This window comes from Dendropsophus ebraccatus, chromosome 3, assembly GCF_027789765.1.
Source record: "Dendropsophus ebraccatus isolate aDenEbr1 chromosome 3, aDenEbr1.pat, whole genome shotgun sequence".
NCBI lineage: Eukaryota > Metazoa > Chordata > Amphibia > Anura > Hylidae > Dendropsophus > Dendropsophus ebraccatus.
Window position 1 is genome coordinate 43008500 of NC_091456.1, and position 20231 is coordinate 43028730.

Consider the following 20231-nt stretch of genomic DNA (forward strand, 5'->3'; position numbering starts at 1 on the left):
ATGGCCTTAAGGCATTTTCGTCAAGGCCTATTTCACAGTGATAAAACAACTGGTGCTTGGAAAACTATATTTGGAGGAGGCACTATGGTGACCGTCACTCCTAGTAAGTATCGAAGTGATGTACAGCTTATTGTAAAGTCAGTATGCATTGTGATAATACTGGCATCAGCAAGCTAATATTTGGGCAAGGAACCAAGCTGTATGTTACACCTGGTAAGTCTGTTTTTTTTGTTTTTTTTTAAACTACTCGTGTTCCCACTTATATTGCAGCATTTAAGGGTCACTGTATAGTCCTAATTCTATATTTGTTTATCTGCAATGTTACAGAGGATGCCCACTGGGGATGGTACATGGCCACAACAAAAAAACATTACCCCTTTAAGGCGATGTTCCCACGATATCTTTTTTTTGGCACACCGTTAAAATGACAACTGCTTTTATTGGACAGACGCCATTCAACTACAAATAACAGCCATTGTTTTATAACAATGAACGTTTTTATACGAATAACGGCCCTCATTATAAAATATTGACCAATATTTCTCATTAATTAACAGACATCCAATAAATCCAGCCATCATTTTGACAGTGTGTGAACATAGCCTAATGATGCGCTCCATTACATTGTCCAGGAAATTAAGTAATTGTCGCACACAGTATAGGGCAACGGTCATAATTGTGACTGTCACAATATTGAAAATTCTCATTATTTTCTCCTTATTTTTGCAGAAAACTGCCTGAGACTATGTTCCCATAAGCATTTTTTAGGCAAAATAACGTACATTATTTGATCATGTTCATTATTGATGGTTTTCATTGTTAAATATTGGACTTTATTATAAAAAGACTTCGTAGGGGCATAGTCTTAGGCCATGACCACAAAGCGTCTTTTTTGTTGCCGTTATTTGGGTGCAAAATGACGGCCATCAAAAAAATAAATAAAAAAGAACGCAGTCAAACGGCTAAAAAAGACATTGTGTGGTCGTGGCCTTAAGCTGGTTCTTCAACGTATACCTCTAAAATACTGGTGTGAACGTACTCTTTGATGGATAATTTCCACCTTGTACTTGTAATCTGGATTTCTATTTTTCATTTTCTTTCTTCTAAAAAGAAAAAGAAAACTAAATTCTGCGATGGGTAACGCATTTGTAATGTGATCTATCACATAGTGTAAAGCCGGATCTTATTGTGTAATAATCTAGGCAAATTTACCTTCGGTGGAGGAACCAGTCTTCTTGTTGTTCCTAGTAAGTGTTCCTATTCATTTTGCATGGAGTTTACAATATAATACACAGATTCAAAAAGTTTTTATAAATAAAAAAATATATATTAAAATAAGGTCGGACGTGTGTATATATATAATATATAATATGTATAATATAAAATTATTTTGAGTTTGCCTTAGATCATTTGAAGTGGTTTTCACTGTTCTTGGTGGCTCCCCCACTGCTAGGACCCCAGGTTTTGGAGATTGTATAAATAAGTGAAAACCATTATATTTCACTAGGTTTATAAAAAAGTTCACGGGTACAAGGTTTTTGCTATGGAGCTTTCTACTGTGATAATAGCAATTACAAGTATGTATTTGGAGAAGGGACCAAACTGAGGGTTGTACCAAGTAAGTATTCATCTAAACAGAAATACATTCACTGATGTATTGATTCTAACTCCTTAGCTTTAGCATAGAGTCATCCATGTACATATATAAATGCTGTAGTTATTAACTTAAAAAACCCCACAAAACTTGTGATTTATTATTTTTATTACAATTTTCAAGAACAAAGGGAACATACATTAGGCAACCAACAGTTGCCAAGGGACAACACAATAACAGATAAAACAAAACTTGTGTGGCCTTGCAGAGCCCCTAATAATACATATATATGAAGCAAAACTCAATAAGACACATTATAAACAACAAGCATCCAGTATCAGTCAATGTCGGTAAAACGAAGAGAAATCCCCGTGGCTGAAACCCCGTAGGGATAAACCATAACAGTCCTTTAGAGGACTCAAGGGGAATATTACAGATGACATCTCCACTGGAGTTTCCATTTCATATACTGTCACAGTTTCAGGGGAAAAAAAAAAACATGGAGCATTATTTGTAATGGTTAGATAATGGATACCATATTGGAACCTGATGTAAAACCCATTATAAAGTGTAGGAGCTGCTGTATGTTTTGGCATGTTGTGCAGCCTTAAAGCATTTCGTCATTTGTAGTAACTTGTTACATGTAAATATTTTATTTACTACATTTTCCATTTTGTAAGAATTACTGGTAGTTGTTGAAACGCAGACACATTTTTGTTAAGGTGTATAACAATGTGAACTAGTGGGACAGGTTACAAAGTCATCTTTGGTGCAGGCACAAGACTACATGTTATACCAAGTAAGATACTGTTTATTTGTAGCCACTTTCACTGTGTAACTGCATCTCTTACTATTAGGCCCAGTTCACACTGAGCAAAAACGGCGGACCTCTCCGCGGCGGAATCCCGCAGTGCTCAGTGTCCTGCAGTGAGTGAATGAGAGTGTGCACGCGCCCGCTTCCTCCCCTCTCCGCTCAAAGAAGTGCCATGTCAATTCTTTGAGTGGAGAGTGGCAGGAGCGGATGCGCCCTCTCATTTACTCACTGCAGGACACTAAGCACGGTGGGAATTCCGCCATTTTTGCTCAGTGTGAACTGGGCTTTATGTGTTACTATGACCTTATAAGACAATGTTCACACAACGTCAAAAAAAGAGAAAATGCGCTTTTTCTCTTTAAAAAGACATCCATTATTGCCACGATTTAAAAGATTTCAATGCAATTCATTGAAATTAATGGAATGATGGACGTTCAATGCACACTATGTATCAAAAAACGCACGTTGTCTGCGCAGACCGCAAAATAATGATTATGACAATTATTATTAGACGTTTTTTGCAAACATCATATGTTATTTTTTAGTTATACAGGTAAAAAAATAACATATAGGTAAAGAAATAACATTTTATTGACAGATTTCAAGAAATGTTCAGGAATTAAATCTTCCCATTTGTGTACAATGATATAACTATTCTTTAGCAAGCAGAACATTGCATGGGTGGTAATAGGACTGATATCATAGCACAGTAGACTAGAGTCCTAGATTTGTATATTTCTTGTACAGATGTCATTGTATGTGTAACTACTGGTTGGGGAAAACAGATATTCGGAGCTAGGACACACTTGAAAATAATTGCAAGTAAGATATCTATTGTTACTAAGAAATGCTTGTCGGGTTGAAGAAGCTTTCAAGATGGTTATCCAAGCTGTCATTGCTTTTCCTCCCCCATATAAAACTATAGGTATACTATAACATAGACATTATAATAAATCAGCGGGATTCTAACTCTATGTAATGTAAGCATGAGACTGAACCCTTCTTCACTTAACCTTCACTGTCCTCATTTGATAAATATCAAGATATACAGGAGCGTACCACACTGAAGGGTCATAGCATATTAATTTCCGCATACAGATATAAAGTATGAACCAACATCCTATTCTTAGTTTTTTTTATATTAAGTCCAGCTTTGCTGGGGTTTGGCGGCATCCAGGACGGGCAGTGAATTGTAGATGGGTATGCTCTGCACCTTGCTTTATGCACTTTAGCACTTAGTCACTTTGCCATGGATGGTCTACTTAAGTTATTGTTTGGGCTTTAGAGCCATTTTTCCAGGTTACTTATAGCATCAGTGCATGGTCATTTGACTATCTCTCAATAACTCACAGCGTGTTGCAGCCTGTATTATCAGGTTACCCGGACCTGTCCATACCTGTGATGCTGTCTTCCATGTGTGGTCTTTGAATTTTTTACTGCCATTGTTTAAAAATTTTTTAGCTAATAAAACTTTGAACCTTCATATTCTACTTGTATTGATTGCAATTTATTATTACACGTAAGGTCTTTTTCTGCTTCATAGGATTATTACCAGCTTTGCTGTTAGTAAATTGCTATTTTCAGAGAGCAATGGAAATGTTATTGCCAGTAGAGCTACAGCCGGTTATACATCTTCCTTGCAGGGACGTCTGGTGCTTCAGGTCTGCCAGATGCATAGCAAGCTGGTATATAGATATACTGTAGTAGGGGAGCCTGTGTACACGTGTATTTTATGTACTAGAGTTTCTGACTGTGATACTACAGGCGGCTGGAAATATGTCTTTGGGGAAGGAACAAAGCTCACTGTTCATCCTAGTAAGTGATCTTTATTATGAAGATAGATGTGTAACCAGTAGTGACGCATATTTCCAGACCTTGATTCCAATGACTTTATATTTTTTCTCATAATACACTTACAATGGCGCCATGTATTAAGTGCAAGGTTAACATTTACAATGTCTCCATTATGTGTAGATGTTGAAAGTATATTTATTATTTTTATTAGATACAATCAAGTGGTAAATAATGAGCATGTTCAATATTCGGATGGTCGTAATTAATTACGGCCGTTATTCTATATGGTGTGTGCACTGCTGGCTAATTCCCCATTGTTTTCAATGGAGCGCATTATTATATATATTTCTTTAATTTTACAATGTGTAAACATAGTCTTATAATGTATAAAAATAACCCAATATTATTTTCATATCATTCATTTCCATTAAATCATATACGTACAATGCCTCTATGCGTATGCCTCTACGTTCTAACTTTTACCCTGTTGCAAAGATGCGTATTTGTAATATGATTAACTATCGTGTGGCTATGGTACAGGAAGCTATAAATTGTATTTTGGGAATGGAGCTCTGCTAACTGTAAACCCTAGTAAGTACTAATTGTGCATCTCATATATAACAGGGTAATACAATAGATTTTTACTGCATGGGTACGGTTTATAAGAAGTAAAGAAAACTCATTGTGAGGAGACATATTGTCATAGTAAACTATTTATGTTGAGGTTTTGTACAACTTTTACTGTGGATACAGTTTTAACTTAGGCTGGTGCTTGGTTTGGGATCACAGTTGATGGGGATAAGTTCTATGCATCTACCTATTTAAAAATACAGTTGTATATATATATATATATATATATATATATATATATATATATATATATTGTACATGACCAGCATTGTTGTGTAAATGTAAATCTCCCCCAATGCCTATGCAGTAAATGTGCCCCAATGTCTACGGGAATGTTTGCAGGTAGTTACTGTAGAGAAGTTAGAGGTTGTGTGAATAATGCTGGCTGGAAGCTTATATTCGGAACAGGTACCAGGGTGAATGTGTTGCCCAGTAAGTCATCCATTCAAAAAGTTAACATGTAAAAAAAACTGTATTTTAGATGTCATAGGATTTTTGTTGTTTTAGGATACAGTTTAGAGGCTAAGGGCAGCATACATATGTCCAGTGATGCAGGTATATCCACTGTGGTATAGGCCACAGTGGTGGTGGTGGTGGGGGGGGGGGGGGGGGGGGGGTCTGGGAGGGTAAGTTTTGGTTACCTGGGGTGCATACACCTAAAAGGTCATGGAGAGGAACACCAGATACAGTAAGCGGGTCTCCCATAGGCTGATCCATGGCCCATCTTATATGGTTTTCCTCCTTGCTAGATCAAAAAAATGCTGCATATAACATGTATTTATCTGGTGCCTGCATAGCAGATGGCAACTATGTCAGATCCCTAAAATATATAAACCAATCCTGAAAGAATTTATACGAAACATATAATAGAAACTGTAAAACAAATTACCAGTATGGATAATTCATACAAAAAATATAGCATGAAAAATCTAACATAATCTGTGCAATTTTATATTCAGTATAGGTTGCTTTTATTTAGTTGTTAGTATTGGAGCCTATTTAGACCTATGATAGGATTTCTATGTTGTAAGTGATGAATCTAAAAGTCACTCTATACTATAGAATTAATGAGATTTTATTATGAGACTGGATTTCCATATATTAATTGTGTCAGGATCAGTTTATATCCGGCAGTCGATAGAACTGAATCTTGCTATACGACATTTAAAGGACAAGAATACGAAAAACACCTTTTTATGTTAAGATCGGCTTGGGCACCAAAAAGGTGCTGCTTACTGGACATATCTAGCCTAAAAAACTAAGTAGCAAGATGTACAAGATAATTCATGTACTGTATACTAGTGCTTGTAAAAAAAAAAATACAAAAACTAATTCCATAGAGAAATCACTAAATCATTGGATTATTATTATATCTTAAAATTAAGACTTTTGTACATTACGTTTTAGTATTAAAGGGAAAGTTCACAAAAAAATCTTTTTAAATAAACTGGTGTCAGAAAGTGCCATAGATTTGTAATTTATTTCTACTAAAAAATCTCAAGTCTTCCAGTACTTATCAGCTGCTATATGTCCTGCAGGAAGTGGTGTTATCTTTTCAGTCTGGAGAGCAGGAGAAGTTTTCTATGGGGATTTGCTACAACTCTGACAATTCCTGTTATTGACAGAGGTGGCAGCAGAGAGCACTGTGTCAGACTGGAAAGGATACACCACTTCCTGCATGACATTCAGCAGCTGATAATTACTGGAAGACTTGAGATTTTTTAATAAAGGTAAATGACAAATCTCTAGCACTTTCTGGCACCAGTTGATTTGAAAGAATTTTTGTTGGGGGTTAAACTACCCCTTTAAATAGTATATTAAACTATTAATGTAATGTGAGGGACAGAAAATATTTATGGCAAATTAAAAAAAGAAATGTCAGAGGGAAAAAAGATAATTTTCAGTTTTTTTGTTACTTTATAGAAGCAGATCGAAAAGTCCCTTCTGTATATCAGCTGAAGACTGACAAGCCAGAAGAGGGTCTCCCGAGCACAGTATGTCTGCTCACTGATTTCCCATCACCAAATAAATCCCTGGCGGTAGATGACCTGAAGATAAGTCTGGATGAATATGCTGCACTGGATAATTCCACCACTGATGTATGGAGATACAGCGCGGTCTTATGGGATAAGGATGCTCCCTCCAAGAACCTTTCCTGTAACGCGAACTATGATGAACAAGCTGTCGCCCAACATAATATAATAGGTAAATTACATCTAAACCAATTTCTTTGCATAAATATGGTAATTTGACTCCACCCACTAGTCAGATTTTGTATTTAAAAAATGTGGTAGCTAGTGTTCTTGCCCTTTGTACTATACAGTTGATGATACAGTTATTTTTTTTATTTGGATTATGGCCACAAAGCTCAACAATCTGCTTTAACGAAGTACAGCGAAATTTTTTTTGTATAGTATTGTATTGCCCCTTAAAAGTTATACAAATCACCAATATACACTTATTATGGAAAATGCACATAAAGCACTTTTTTTTCCCTGCACTTACTACTGCATCAAGGCTTCACTTCCTGGATAACATGATGATGTCACGACCCGACTCCCAGAGCTGTGTGGGCTGTGGCTGCTGAAGAGGATGTTGGCAGGGGGACACCGAGGGACACAGGGCACTGGAGGGACACTGAGCATCCCTCTGCCATCATCTTCTCCAGCAGCCACAGCCCGCACAGCTCTGGGAGTCGAGTCGTGACATCACCATTTTATTCAGGAAGTGACATCACCATGTTATCCAGGAAGTGAAGCCTTGATGCAGTAGTAAGTGCAGGGAAAAAAGCACTTTATAAGCATTTCCCGTAATAAGTGTATATTGGTGATTTGTATAACTTTTTGGAGTCAATAAAATACTTTAATAATATATTTTCACCAAACTTCTCCTTAAACAAATCAAAGTCAGCTCACAATAGAAGATTGTGTTGATTAAGGCCATGTTCACACAACGTAAGTAAAGTATAAATCACAGCTGTTGTTGCCGATTTGCAACACAGCCGTGATTAATACAGTACTTTACTTACATTGTGTGCAGCTAGAAATCCCGGCTGGGCAACACTCCAGGCGGGAGGGCTAGCAGGCACACAAAAAACTGGCATGTCAGTTTTCTGCGGCCAATATTCATTAAATAGTGGCCGGAGAGAACCTGCCACATGCTCCATTGTGTGCAGCAGTTAATTCAGATGTGCACCCGCCTCCGAATTCAGCAGAAGTGAAAATGATCCGGCCGATACTGCAATATCGGCCGGGATAATCTTCTTTGACACCGGCCGTTCTGCAACCTGGCTGGTTCACAGAATGGCTGGTGTCTTACGCTATGTGAACATGGCCTAAAGGTGTTGTCATAAAACGCATGAATTATCGCCATATTCTAACACATGTATCAGGTCTCCTGTCCTCATTTTGGGTGTTGCAGCTCAGATCCATTAAAGTGACTAAAGCTGAATTGTAATACCACACAACCCGAGGACACGAGGACACGTGTGGTGCTGTTTTGGTACGATAATAGCTGTGATTTTTCTAATCATGGATAAACCCTTTAAGGTTGTTTAACCCCTTTAAGCTAGGTCCATACAAATATAAAAGCAAAATTTAGCTAAAAAATTGATACAAAAAGTGGCCAGATTTTTTTATTCAATAATGTCATACATTAAAGTCTATGGGAAAAAAAGCATATTGTAGAGAATGAATTCTGTTTGTTTTACTATGTGCGTGCACATTTTTCCTATAGACTTTAATGTAGCACATTATTAAAGATACGTCCATGAAAAAAACAGTCATCCATGTGTTCATTGTAAAGAATTTTATTTTCTTTTTTACAATCTGTGCCCACATTTCTCCCACAGACTTTAAGGTAGCACATTATTAACCCCTTCCCGCCGGATCATGTACTGGCTCGTCCATTTCTGCAGATGGACATGCCAGTGCGTGACGGGGATGACACAGGCATAATGGTGCAAGAAGGGAGAATCCTCCCTTCGTTCCCCATTGGGGCTGTGCAATCTTACTGCAAGATCATCCCCGAAGCCTCCTGGTGTCTCAGCTACGGGGATCTCACAATCTCAGCTACGGTGATCTCAGAATTAAAAAGAAAAATTATAGCATCACGTAGCTACAACCGCATAAAGTGAGAAAGGTTGGTTTTAAATAATAGGCTCTGGTCCTGAAGGCCAAAATCAGTCCGGTCCTGAAGGGGTTAAAATTACGTACCAATTTTATGGTTGTATTCTGCTTTTATTTTACTGTTTATGAACTTAGCCTTTGCTCTTTATTATTTTATTCTGTATCCAACCTTTTAAACTAATGTTCAGAGAGTCCAAGTTTTTCTTTTTTTTTTTTTATCAGTCTGCAAATAAATTGCAGACAAGACATGTTTATTAGAGCCTGACATGATATTCACTTGCTTTTAGATGATACTCCTCAGACCTGTAAAACAAGAACCATACAAGAGAATTTCAAAACAGGTAAATGCAGTTAATATCTAACCAAACAACAAACAAAAAAATAAAATAAAAATGTAAAGGAAATGAAGTAGGCTATGAAAGGCCACATTTACAGTGTTTTCTAATTATTTGCAAAACTTATGAGAAAGGCTATGATCGCATTAAGTTTAACAGCGTCCGTTGCATAGCAACGGACGCTGTTAAATTGCAGGCTGCCAATCTGCATTCAGCACGTTCCTGCAGCTGATACCTCTTCCTGCAGCCGATACCTTTTTTACAATTGACTTGCGGCCACCGTCCGGTGTGCTTGTAAATTAATTAACCATTCACTTCAATGTGTTAATTGTGTGAACAGCTATTATTTCTGGACGTTGTTCATTGAACAGCCTCCTGAAATAATAGGCAGGTACATTATTCTGACGTCTGTTCTAAAGAACGGGTGTTAAAATAACGATGTGTGCATTGAGCGGGCGGCATTGCATTGACTTCAATGCAATACCGCCCCTGCAGTAAAGTACGGATGCTGATTCCATTGCAATTAGTGTCTATTCTTTACTGAAATCTTACGTAGTGTATACATAGCCAAAAAGACTATCAGGCTATGTTCACACAACGTCAAAAATAGAGAAAAGGCATCCGCTTTTGCTATTTAAAATAACGTCCGTAATTGCCCCGATTAAACTGACTTTAATGTAATGCATTGCAGTCAATGAAGAGATGGATGTCCAATGCACACAATGGATTGAATAACGGACGTTATCACGGCGGAAGTCAAAATAATAAACATGGCAATTAATTTCGGACGTCTTTTGCAAACAGCGGACGTTTTTTATTAGTTCACACAGTTTTTCTTTTGTCACAGTCCTTTCTCCGTTTTTTCTATTAAATTCAATGGACTTTTCAATTAAAGAGGACCTGTCAACCCCCGTGCCGGGGTGACAGGCTCCCGACCCCCCTTTACAGCCCCCTATACTCACCTGATCCCGTCGGGTCCCGCTTCCTGAGCCGGTCGGGTCACGGAGATATCAGCGTGCTCACAGGAGAGTCCGATGCCCATAGAGAATGACGGAGCATCGGACTCCCCATTAATTCTCTATGAGAATGACGATGCTCCGTCATTCTCTATGGGCATCGGACTCTCCTGTGAGCGCGCGCGGGCTTCGGGCGCTGATATCTCTGTGACCAGACCGGATAAGGAAGCGGGACCCGGCGGGATCAGGTGAGTATAGGGGGCTGTAACGGGGGGTTGGGAGCCTGTCACCCCGGCACGGGGGGTGACAGGTCACCTTTAAGCCATAGCCAAAGGGCAATTAGTAACCAAACTTGAATAATGTACCAACAGCCGTCATTGCACTACAAAGAGGCCATAACGTCCGTTATTTTAGACCAAAACTGACTGACATAATTTTAAACAGAGCTGAAAAAACGTTGTGTAAACATAGCCAAATTGTTTAATTTTATTTTATCACACTGTTTGCACCAAAAGTATTAGAATTAAAGGGGTTGGCCACTTTATAGTAAAATAGGTCAGTATACAGTATTAGTAACTGTAATCACTGTATATACTGACAGCAGCTCCCTGTGTACCTCATAGAGCTAATATCAGACTCCCCTCCTCCAGGCTGTGCTGTCCAGCTCTGTGGTGTTTCTGTCCATAAAATGGCCGACATGAAGGAACATGTGACCATTCCCCGCCTCCAGTGTCCTCCATAGGCATATACAGGCTCAGTGGAGGACACTGGGGGGCGGGGCATGTTCACATGCCTCTCCATGTCGACCTTTTAATGGACAGAATCACCACAGAGCAGAGCAATACAGCAGGGAGGAGGGGAGTCTGGTTTCACCTCTATGAGGTACACAGGGAGCTGCTGTCAGTATATACAGCTTTAACTAACTCCTGAGTCAGTAGTATATTGTGCTGAGAAGCAGATGGTCAGTCATAAGTTTTATGGATGTGCTGCCATGTCTGTTTTTCTCTTCATAGAGTATTATTAGAATTAACCCCCTATATTTGACATACAAACAATTTCTTTATCTACAGGTAGACTCTAAACTTATGCCTAACATCAAAGCATTTCACGGCTATATTCTTCTTTATAATCACACAGGAATAATGTCATTATCTGGTTTTATTATGATTTGACGTGATTTTCATCCATTTATTTTTTTATTTACAGATGCAAACTTAAACAGTCTGTCCTTCTATGTTCTTGGATTAAGACTTTTAGTCATTAAAGGGTTAATATTTAACCTAGTATCAACAACAAAACTCTGGTCCATTTGAGGTATGTACTTTTGTCATATTTGTCATATTGTCCTATTTTTGTATGTAGGAAAGGGGCAGCTACTAAATTCAATATACCTTTTTATTTCACTCCTCATAGAGGCAAGTTCACACAATGTATGACAGCTGTCGTTCTGTGTCACAGAATAGCCGCCGTCTGTGAAGTTCACAGCAAGTAATACAGCAGTACCGGACGGATAAACTTCCCTTCTTATGCAGACGCATTCGGGTGTGCAGGCATTCCAAATCACCATAGCAGACAATGTAAAGTGCGTCTGGATCCGGATTTACATATTCAATGAATAGTGGCCGCACAAAACTGACATGTAAGTTTTCTATGCAGCTGCATGGAATCCTGGACGGTGTGTATACAGAGTGCATACGCTCCAGCTGGGATTCTATAGGACACAATGTTATTTTAATTTTCAATAAATAGCGGACGGTGTTGCAGCGGCCGTTATTCATTGAAAATTTACATTGTGTGAACTTAGCCTAAGTGTGGAGCACGAAGTGGGCTATATGTTGGTAAAGGATGGTAATATTACATGGATAGCACAGGTAGGAGGAAGGGAAATGCAACCCTGGTTCCAGATTATCAGACATAAGCTACACCATGAATATTCACAGCATCCTCTTTCCAGATTTTTATCTGAGAACCTGTTGGCTGCAAGCCAATGTAAAGTGTGTATGGGGGTTCCTGCTCTTTTACACCCTTTGCATTGAGAATCTTAAAGCATTCGGGGTACGTAGTTCACTTTCCCAAAAACCCAAAAGCCTTTGTGCAATTTAATCCAATCTTTGTGAGATAATTGGTGGCTCAGTGCTTGGATCTTTTGCGATGCAGAGCTGGGGAGGCCTGGTGTCAAATTCAATGCATTCACATTCAAAAAATTAGTTTGGTTAATATTATTCTTTAAATAACATGTAGTATGTCTCTTTGTTTCCACAGGATGTCAGACCCTTACTGTACAGGACACCTACATTGCAGCTACAAATTCTGATTTTCGTCTGTGATACAGAATATGCTTAATGGAAACTATTTGCTTCTGACCTTTGCAAAGATTTCATATGGAGAATTTGCAGATTATATAATTCATGCTTTTGTGATTTTATTTCTGAAAATAAAAGTGGATAAGAATTGAATTTAAAAAAGTTATAAGTATCTGATATTCTAAAGAATACAGTTTTAAGTGTTTCTATTACATGTATAGTATAGGGTTTCCTTAAAGGAGAAGTCCCATGAAATTCAAAAACTGCAGGACAGCAGTGAGGTGCTCGAACTCAATAAACAAGTCCTCGTACTTCCATAGCTCAGCTCCTGGTTTCCACTAACGGCCACTGGCTGGCATTTTTGCCTTGAATCTGGGTACGTCACTTACCCGGCTCTTCAAGCTCCAACATAGCGGCCCGCCTGAGCGATTGCCTGCTCAGCCAGTCAGTCACTGGGGTGGCGTCCCATCCCAGTCACTGATTTGCTAAGTAGGTTATCACTTACATACCTGCTGGACCCTGTGATGGCACTATGGGGCACGAGGATAGGTAAGTAAACGTTATTCATTATGTTCCGCACCCCCTTTCCATTCTGTTTTTTTCAAATTCACTGGACTTCTCCTTTAACTGAAAAAAAGTTTTCCTTTACGGACCTAAAGGCATTTTAAGGATATGTTCCCACAATGTCTTTTTTAGGCCACTTGAGTCCAAATAACGGCCATTAATAAGAAATAACGGTTGTTATTTGGATTCATACAGACAAAAAAAAAGTTATGGGGACATAGCCTAAGGCAGCTTTCCCACATTTTCAATCCTCAATGCAGCCAAAACGTCTTTCTATTTCTTCACCAATAGACGTGCGATGTTGCCGAGATTAAAGGGGAACTATCAGCAGGTTAGACGAAGCAGACAGCTCCATACATTGTGCAGTGGTTGTGCTGGGTTACTGCTGTTGAGCTCCCATTGAAATGGGCTGACACGGGAAATCTTTATTACTTCTTTTTACAAAAGGAAATGCACATAAATATTAAAATTAGGTGGTTTCACTCATGGTCCCTGCCCCTGGGACCCTGAATATGCATAGCAGAGACACCATCACATGTTTCTCAACGTCAGTGAATCTAGGAACACTGCCCCCTGAGAAGACAAATATGCAAAAATACCCTGGAGATACCAATACGTGTTTCTCAACGTCAATCAACCAGTCAGACCTTTACCGGGAAGGAACAACCAAGCCAAGCGGGGTAACAACCAAGGGGAAGCCGCCTTCCAACAAGCCACAGTGAAGTATGACATGACTTGGGAAATACTCAAGCAAGGTGTCCATCTACAGACAGCTGTTTCTGGATGTTTGCCCCCCATCAGGGTGAAGTGATATGTGGCCAGCTCACAGATCATATATAACAGGCTGCACACAAAGATTTGTGTGTTTTTTTAGCTAAAGACAAAGATCTACTTCTTTTCTTTATGGGGGCATTGTACTGTCAGAAAGGAAACCAGAAACTTACATACATGTAGGAAGCAGCTATTATATACTTGTGTTACCTTTGATGTCCCCATGCACCATATTTCACCATAGATATATAGTTGTAATATGGTAAACTACTGATTTAAAGAATAATCCAGTACAGTACCCTTCTACTCCATGTTATATCAGTCTAATGACTATATGTTACAGTCTCTTCTCTCCAATATCTTGAAAGCTACAATCTCTAGCTTTAGCTTCGGTTGTCCAGACAGGATGGAAATTGTAGTGCAACAGACAGGGAGCCGACACCTGTGATCTAGATGATTCCTGAATTTTAGCTCTGTCTCTGTATATAACTTATTGAATAGTTTAGATACTAAAGATCATTTGTTACTATTGATAACTATACTGTGATTCAAAACTGTTATTTTTTTAACTTTTTTGTTATACATATTGTATCCTACAGCTACATCAGGTAATGTGTGTCTTTCTTACCAGGTGATCGCTGTATTATAGATGCTACACGCTGTGGTTAATGTATAGCTGCTGACCTAAATTACATGAAAATGACTCCGAGACACGGAAAATATTTTTAACCAAGACAAGTTGTTTGTTTTCTGGTTGCTGAGTTATGTGGTTTAGAACATGGGAGGGGTACAACTATTTATATGTTACACCTGGATGATATAGGGCAGGATGAATTGTATTGTTACACCAGGCTTCATCTTTAGCATTCACTTTTCCTGCATCTTACCAATGGCTTTCAGTACTCAGGTCCTACCAGGACTTAGGGTAGGGCAGAATAATGGAACCAATCAGCAGTCATGCAAGAAAATCTTAAAAGGTCATATCAAACGTAGTGATGAGTGAACATATTCATAAATGTTCGTATGTTCATACAAACATGATGCTAATTGTTCGTATTCGCAGATCACAAACAATTTGTTTGATGATCGGAATGCTTATAACGATCATTTTCACACATATTCAAACTTGTTAACATATGCAACTGCGTAATTTATGCTTTAGGTCTGATAATCTGTACACATACGTGTAACTCTAGACCGAAACGTACACAATCTGTACACCTGTGTACGCAAATAAATACAAATGAAATGCGTATAAAAAATACGTATACAACTGCGAAGTACACATTTGCGTAGACCGAAAGTTCCAAAATTAAATAGAAAAAAATTTACACAACTATCGCTTTGCTATCTTTTACAATAAAACTAAGCTTATATTAAAGGGGTCATCTCACCAACCCTTTGTCAACAAAAAGCTGTCAGATCTGGCTTCATACAAGTTTATCCATGGGCGGTAAACTACAAGTTTATAGCAAATAATGCTGGAGGAAGCTTCTGGTTAGCCTTCCATTTCCCTTGCAGTGGTCAATGCAGAGATGAATTGGACGGATTCTACATGAAGTCTAGCCAGAACTTGTCGGCTGACCTGGGCTCCAGCAAGGCATGTAGATATGGAGAAAACTGTTTATAGAGTGTATCACTTTACATACAGGATCTTGATCATTTTGAGGAGTTGTGTAGATTGTATAAGAATCTTGTTAAAGTTCTGCTGCTCAACCGCAGTAAGATTGTTCCTCTGATACTCAGCCATGTCAGCGAGACACACAGCCCCCACATTGATGGGTTTCCTGTTTGCTGTGAACATGGCAGGAAGTCACTGAACTACTCATTCACCTGCAGCTGCAGATTTTACTAATCCACCACAATATATCAAAGTGCCAAACAATCTTACACACAGATAAATTAATACAATATATGGGATCCTCCTTTTGCTCTTTCTACAAGCTGTGATTGAGAGATATTCCTGTGGGGTCATAGCAGAAAAAAAAAATGAAACAAAATGTCTAAATACAAAGATACTGACTTCTCTGTTAAAAGCTTAGAAGTTTACTTAAAGGGAACCGATCAGGCAGGAGACCCACCCTACCCCTTAATAAAGCGTTGGATACTTACATAGGAAACCACTGTGATCTCCTATGGACAGCAGACTCATCTCTGCTCATTAGCATCATGAGCGTGAAGATGAGCCCGTATTTGTGTGCACTAAAAAAAAAAAAAGATTGCATTTTGATCCATTTTTTGTTCCCTTTTTACTATAATGGATAAAAACAGATGCACACAAATGCATCCATTTTTTCATCTGTTTTGGTGCATTAAAAGGATAAAAAGAAAAAAAAAAGGTTGCAAAAATGCAGTGGGAACCCAGCCTTAAAGTGCGTTTACACGTAACGATTATCGTGCGAATTTGCGCAATAACGATCAAATTCGAACGATAATCGTACGTGTAAACGCAGTGAACGATCAAACGATGAACGCGAAATCGTTCATTTTGATCTTTCAACATGTCATCAAATTGTTGTTCGTCGTTTGCAAAAAATTCGATAGTCTGGTCGCGCGATAGTCTGGCCGCCCGCCGCCCGGCCCCCCCGCTCGCCGCCCGGCCCCCTGCGCCGCCCCGATCGCCACCCCCTTGATCACCCCCCCGCCGCAGCTCCGATCACCTCCCCCCGCCGCCACTCCGATCGCCCCCAGCCGCAGCTCCAATCGTCCCCGCCGCAGCTCCAATCGCCTCCCCGCGAGCATACGTTACCTGCTCCGCGTAGCAGGTCTTCCTAAATCCCCGGCTCCCCTCTTCAGCACTGATTGGCTGAAGAGGAGGCGTTTGAAATTCCCGGCTCCCCTCTTCAGCCAATCAGTGCACTGAAGAGCGGAGCCGGGGATGTTGGAAGACCTGCTACGCGGAGCAGGTAACGTATGCTCGAGGCGGGGGGGCGATCGGAGCGGCGGCGGCGGGGGGGTGGCGATCGGAGCGGCGGCGGGGGTGGCGATCGGGGCCGGGCTGCGGGTGAGTGGAGGGCCGGACTGCGGATGAGCAGAGGGCCGGGCTGCGAGCGGGGGGCCAGGCTGCGGGTGGGCCGGGGTGCGAGCGGAGGGCCGGGCTGCGAGCGGGGGGCCGGGCTGCGGGCACGCAATCGCAAAACAATCGCAAAACGATTGTTCCATACGATATATCGTACCGTCTAGACGCTGATCGTTATGAGAAAAAAATGTTATTCCGACATCGTTAATCGTACGATCGGGCCAATTATCGTTTCGTGTAAACGCACCATTAGTGTAAAGAAGGCATGGATTTTACACCCATTGGATGCACTAAAGTGCATAGGTTGTTGCTAACAAAAAAAAGCAGGCATAGGTTGTTGCTAAAACTCTTTGTCAGCTGTAGGCTAGCATAGATTCCACTCTGAGGCGTACAGGCAGCCATGGATATGCAAACACACAAGTGCAACATGTATATGCCTAATTAGTAATTACCTGTTTTTCTTACTAAACTAAGAGCGGAGTACATCCCCTCATATGAGCTTTAGACCAGTGTGTAAATTGGCAGACTATAGTGAATCTCAGCCATTATGTCCCAAATCTTATTCAGTTGTCAGAATCATTGACTTTTGTTTCCATCCAAATTATTTTATTGTGCATTTTCTATTTAAATATTGCTTTTAACTTTTGTAATCTGACACTTAGATTTTTTTTGGTCTACCTGCATATTCTTTTTTTTTTTAATTACCTGTTCTTGTTTTTGCTTGTACACAATGTTAGAGATAGCTGACTGGGAACAACCAACATCTGTTGCCACAATCTACATTAGATTTCATTCTTGAAAGAATCTTACAATATCTTATCAACTGGCTATGGGAGAGGAATTTTTTTCACATGTCCAGGGTGAAAACACTTATAGTTTAAGAGGGCATTCACTGAAGTGGGTTTTTCCATATCCCGAAGTGCATAGTTCGCCATAATAAACATGTAACTGTACATCTAGAAGGTTTAGTTCACCCCCTTCAAAGACACTGGTTAGAAAAAAAATATCTTCCAATAGCAAATGTATCATATATTTGTATCATGACAATGCTACATTGCTACAGACCTGCGTACGAGATTCACTAAGAGGTGCACGCCTTTCTGTGAATCTGGCCAGACGTGTGGCCGACCCTGAACCCAGTGCAACAAATCTACTCCTGCTTCCAGCTTGCCCACCCCAAGCCTTTTGAAAATTGTCAGCAAGGCATGTGCAGAAAACCTGCAGCTTATAATACACAATCCAGCTCCACCATAAATTACTCTGGTCAAGCACTACCTTCAAATCTTGGTGAGGACAAGAAAGAAAAGATTTTTAAGTGTCTAATTTCACCAGTGTGTAACCAATTCTTCAATCATTATTGCTTCTCCAAGAATAAAAGCCCCTGACATACTGTGTACAAGAGTCAATGCATTGTGACTACTCATGGTGATCTTATTCATGGTCATACCACCATTAAACCTTGTGCTCTATATAAAGGTGTAGTGATCAAAGGACGGTGAAAAGAACTGTGAATTCAATGTATTGTGTGTGAATAAATGAAAATAATGGCCACTGTTAATGACCTGGACATTAATTTGACCGCCACTGCAAACAGTGACCGTTATTTAATACATTGTGAACCAAGGCAGTTTTTTCTATAGACTTCAATGTTAATCATTTAAGAATTAAAACAATGGACGCTATTTTAAAATCAAATGCCGGCTGATATTATAAAGTATGTAAACATAGCCCGTATGCTGCCCCAACATTGGATACACATTGCACCTATTTGACACCACGTGTGGGCTTCTTAGAAGGTGGGGTACTAAAAGCTTTCAGCCCTTGGAAGGAGAAAGCTTTAGATATCTTCTGGTCCCTGGACAACCCCTTCAAGCTTTATTTCCATAATTTTGGAAAACTTTTTAAGGCCAACTGAAGGGTTACTGTAACTAAACACCAAGATATGGAATCAGTGAGCGCCAAGGAGCAGAAGTATTCAGCCATCTTCTGCCTCCTAGACAAGTACAGCATGAATGTGAAGTTTTAAACTATTAAGAAAGAGTAACTCAAAATTCATTTTGGTGCATCATCAGTATTTAAACCCCTCTGTGCATCCATATAGTAGTTAGGCCTCTCTGTGCAGGTAGGCAGCCAGTAGATAGTATACCCATGTAGTTACCCCTCAAGTAGTTAGTATCCCCAGTAGGACATACCCCCATGTAGGCATTCCCCAGGTAGGTCTCCCCACAGTAATATTATTCTTCATGTAGGTAATCCCCTTGTAAGTAACCTTAATACACCTTGTAGGTACCCCCCTGTATATAGTCTCCTTTGTAGTTGCCCCCCCTGTAAATAATATCCCCCATTTATGTAGTCCCTCTGTAGGTAGCCCCCCCATGCCCCCATGTAGGCATAGGCGTAGGCATAGGTGTAGGCCCGGCCCCTGTCCAAAACAAACAAGAGGAGACAGGGCCCTGATCACAAGGACTGGAATGTAATTTGAAATATCAAAAGGGCAAAAGCACAATACTGCTGTATTAAAGTGTTGGCTTAGGAACCTGGCCTAGTGTTGGCTTAGGAACCTGCGCCATCCTTTTGATGACCTTTCACATGGTTCATGATGGAGGAAGTGCATATCTTACTTCCACAACAGTGACATATCAAGGTGAATATACGACTTACTGTATCTCTCTCTCTGTTTTAGTCCATAGCCACTATATACCGCCTAAATCAAGTGGGACATGGCTGGACCGCAAACCGATAGGGATGTTTAGGTGTGGAAAGAACTGTGTAGCCTGCCCTTTCATACACCAGACGAAATTGGTCACAAGTCATGCTACGGGATGTACTTATACCATTAGAGATTTTGCTAACTGTGGCTCAGTAGGTGTGGTGTATGTTTGTACTTGCTCTTGTCCTTTCAATTATGTTAGGAAGACAAGGAGGCAACTCAAGCGGAGAATAGGTGATCACCTCTGTGATATCAGACATTGGAGAGATAAACCCTTGGCCAGACATGTATGGGAATATCATGATGTGGATCCTAAGGCGTTACGATTCTCCATAATAGAAGTAGTGAGACCAGGGGTGCGACAAGGTGACTGGGACCGCAAAATTCTGCAGAAGGAATGCCAATGGATTTTTAGGTTTAAGTCCACATACCCAGGTGGGCTGAATGAAGTGTTAAACTATAATGTACTTATCTAATTTAGGATCTTTCTACCAGGTTTAGCTTACAGGCAAATTATCTGAGGGAAATATATTTATCGCCCGTTTGCCATTACACCCTGCTATATTTTGTTATTGGGTGTTTATCTGTATATATATTTTTTTCTGGTTATCTTG

General features: G+C 39.8%; 1 gene segment (V, D, J or C); it reads left to right on the forward strand.

The window, feature by feature from the left end:
• Positions 1–12690, forward strand: LOC138786484 (T cell receptor alpha chain constant-like). The segment is given in 5 exon segments: positions 1–103; positions 6756–7037; positions 9247–9300; positions 11457–11564; positions 12513–12690. Coding segments are annotated over 4 exon segments (546 nt in total).
• The last annotated feature ends 7541 nt before the right edge of the window (positions 12691–20231 follow it).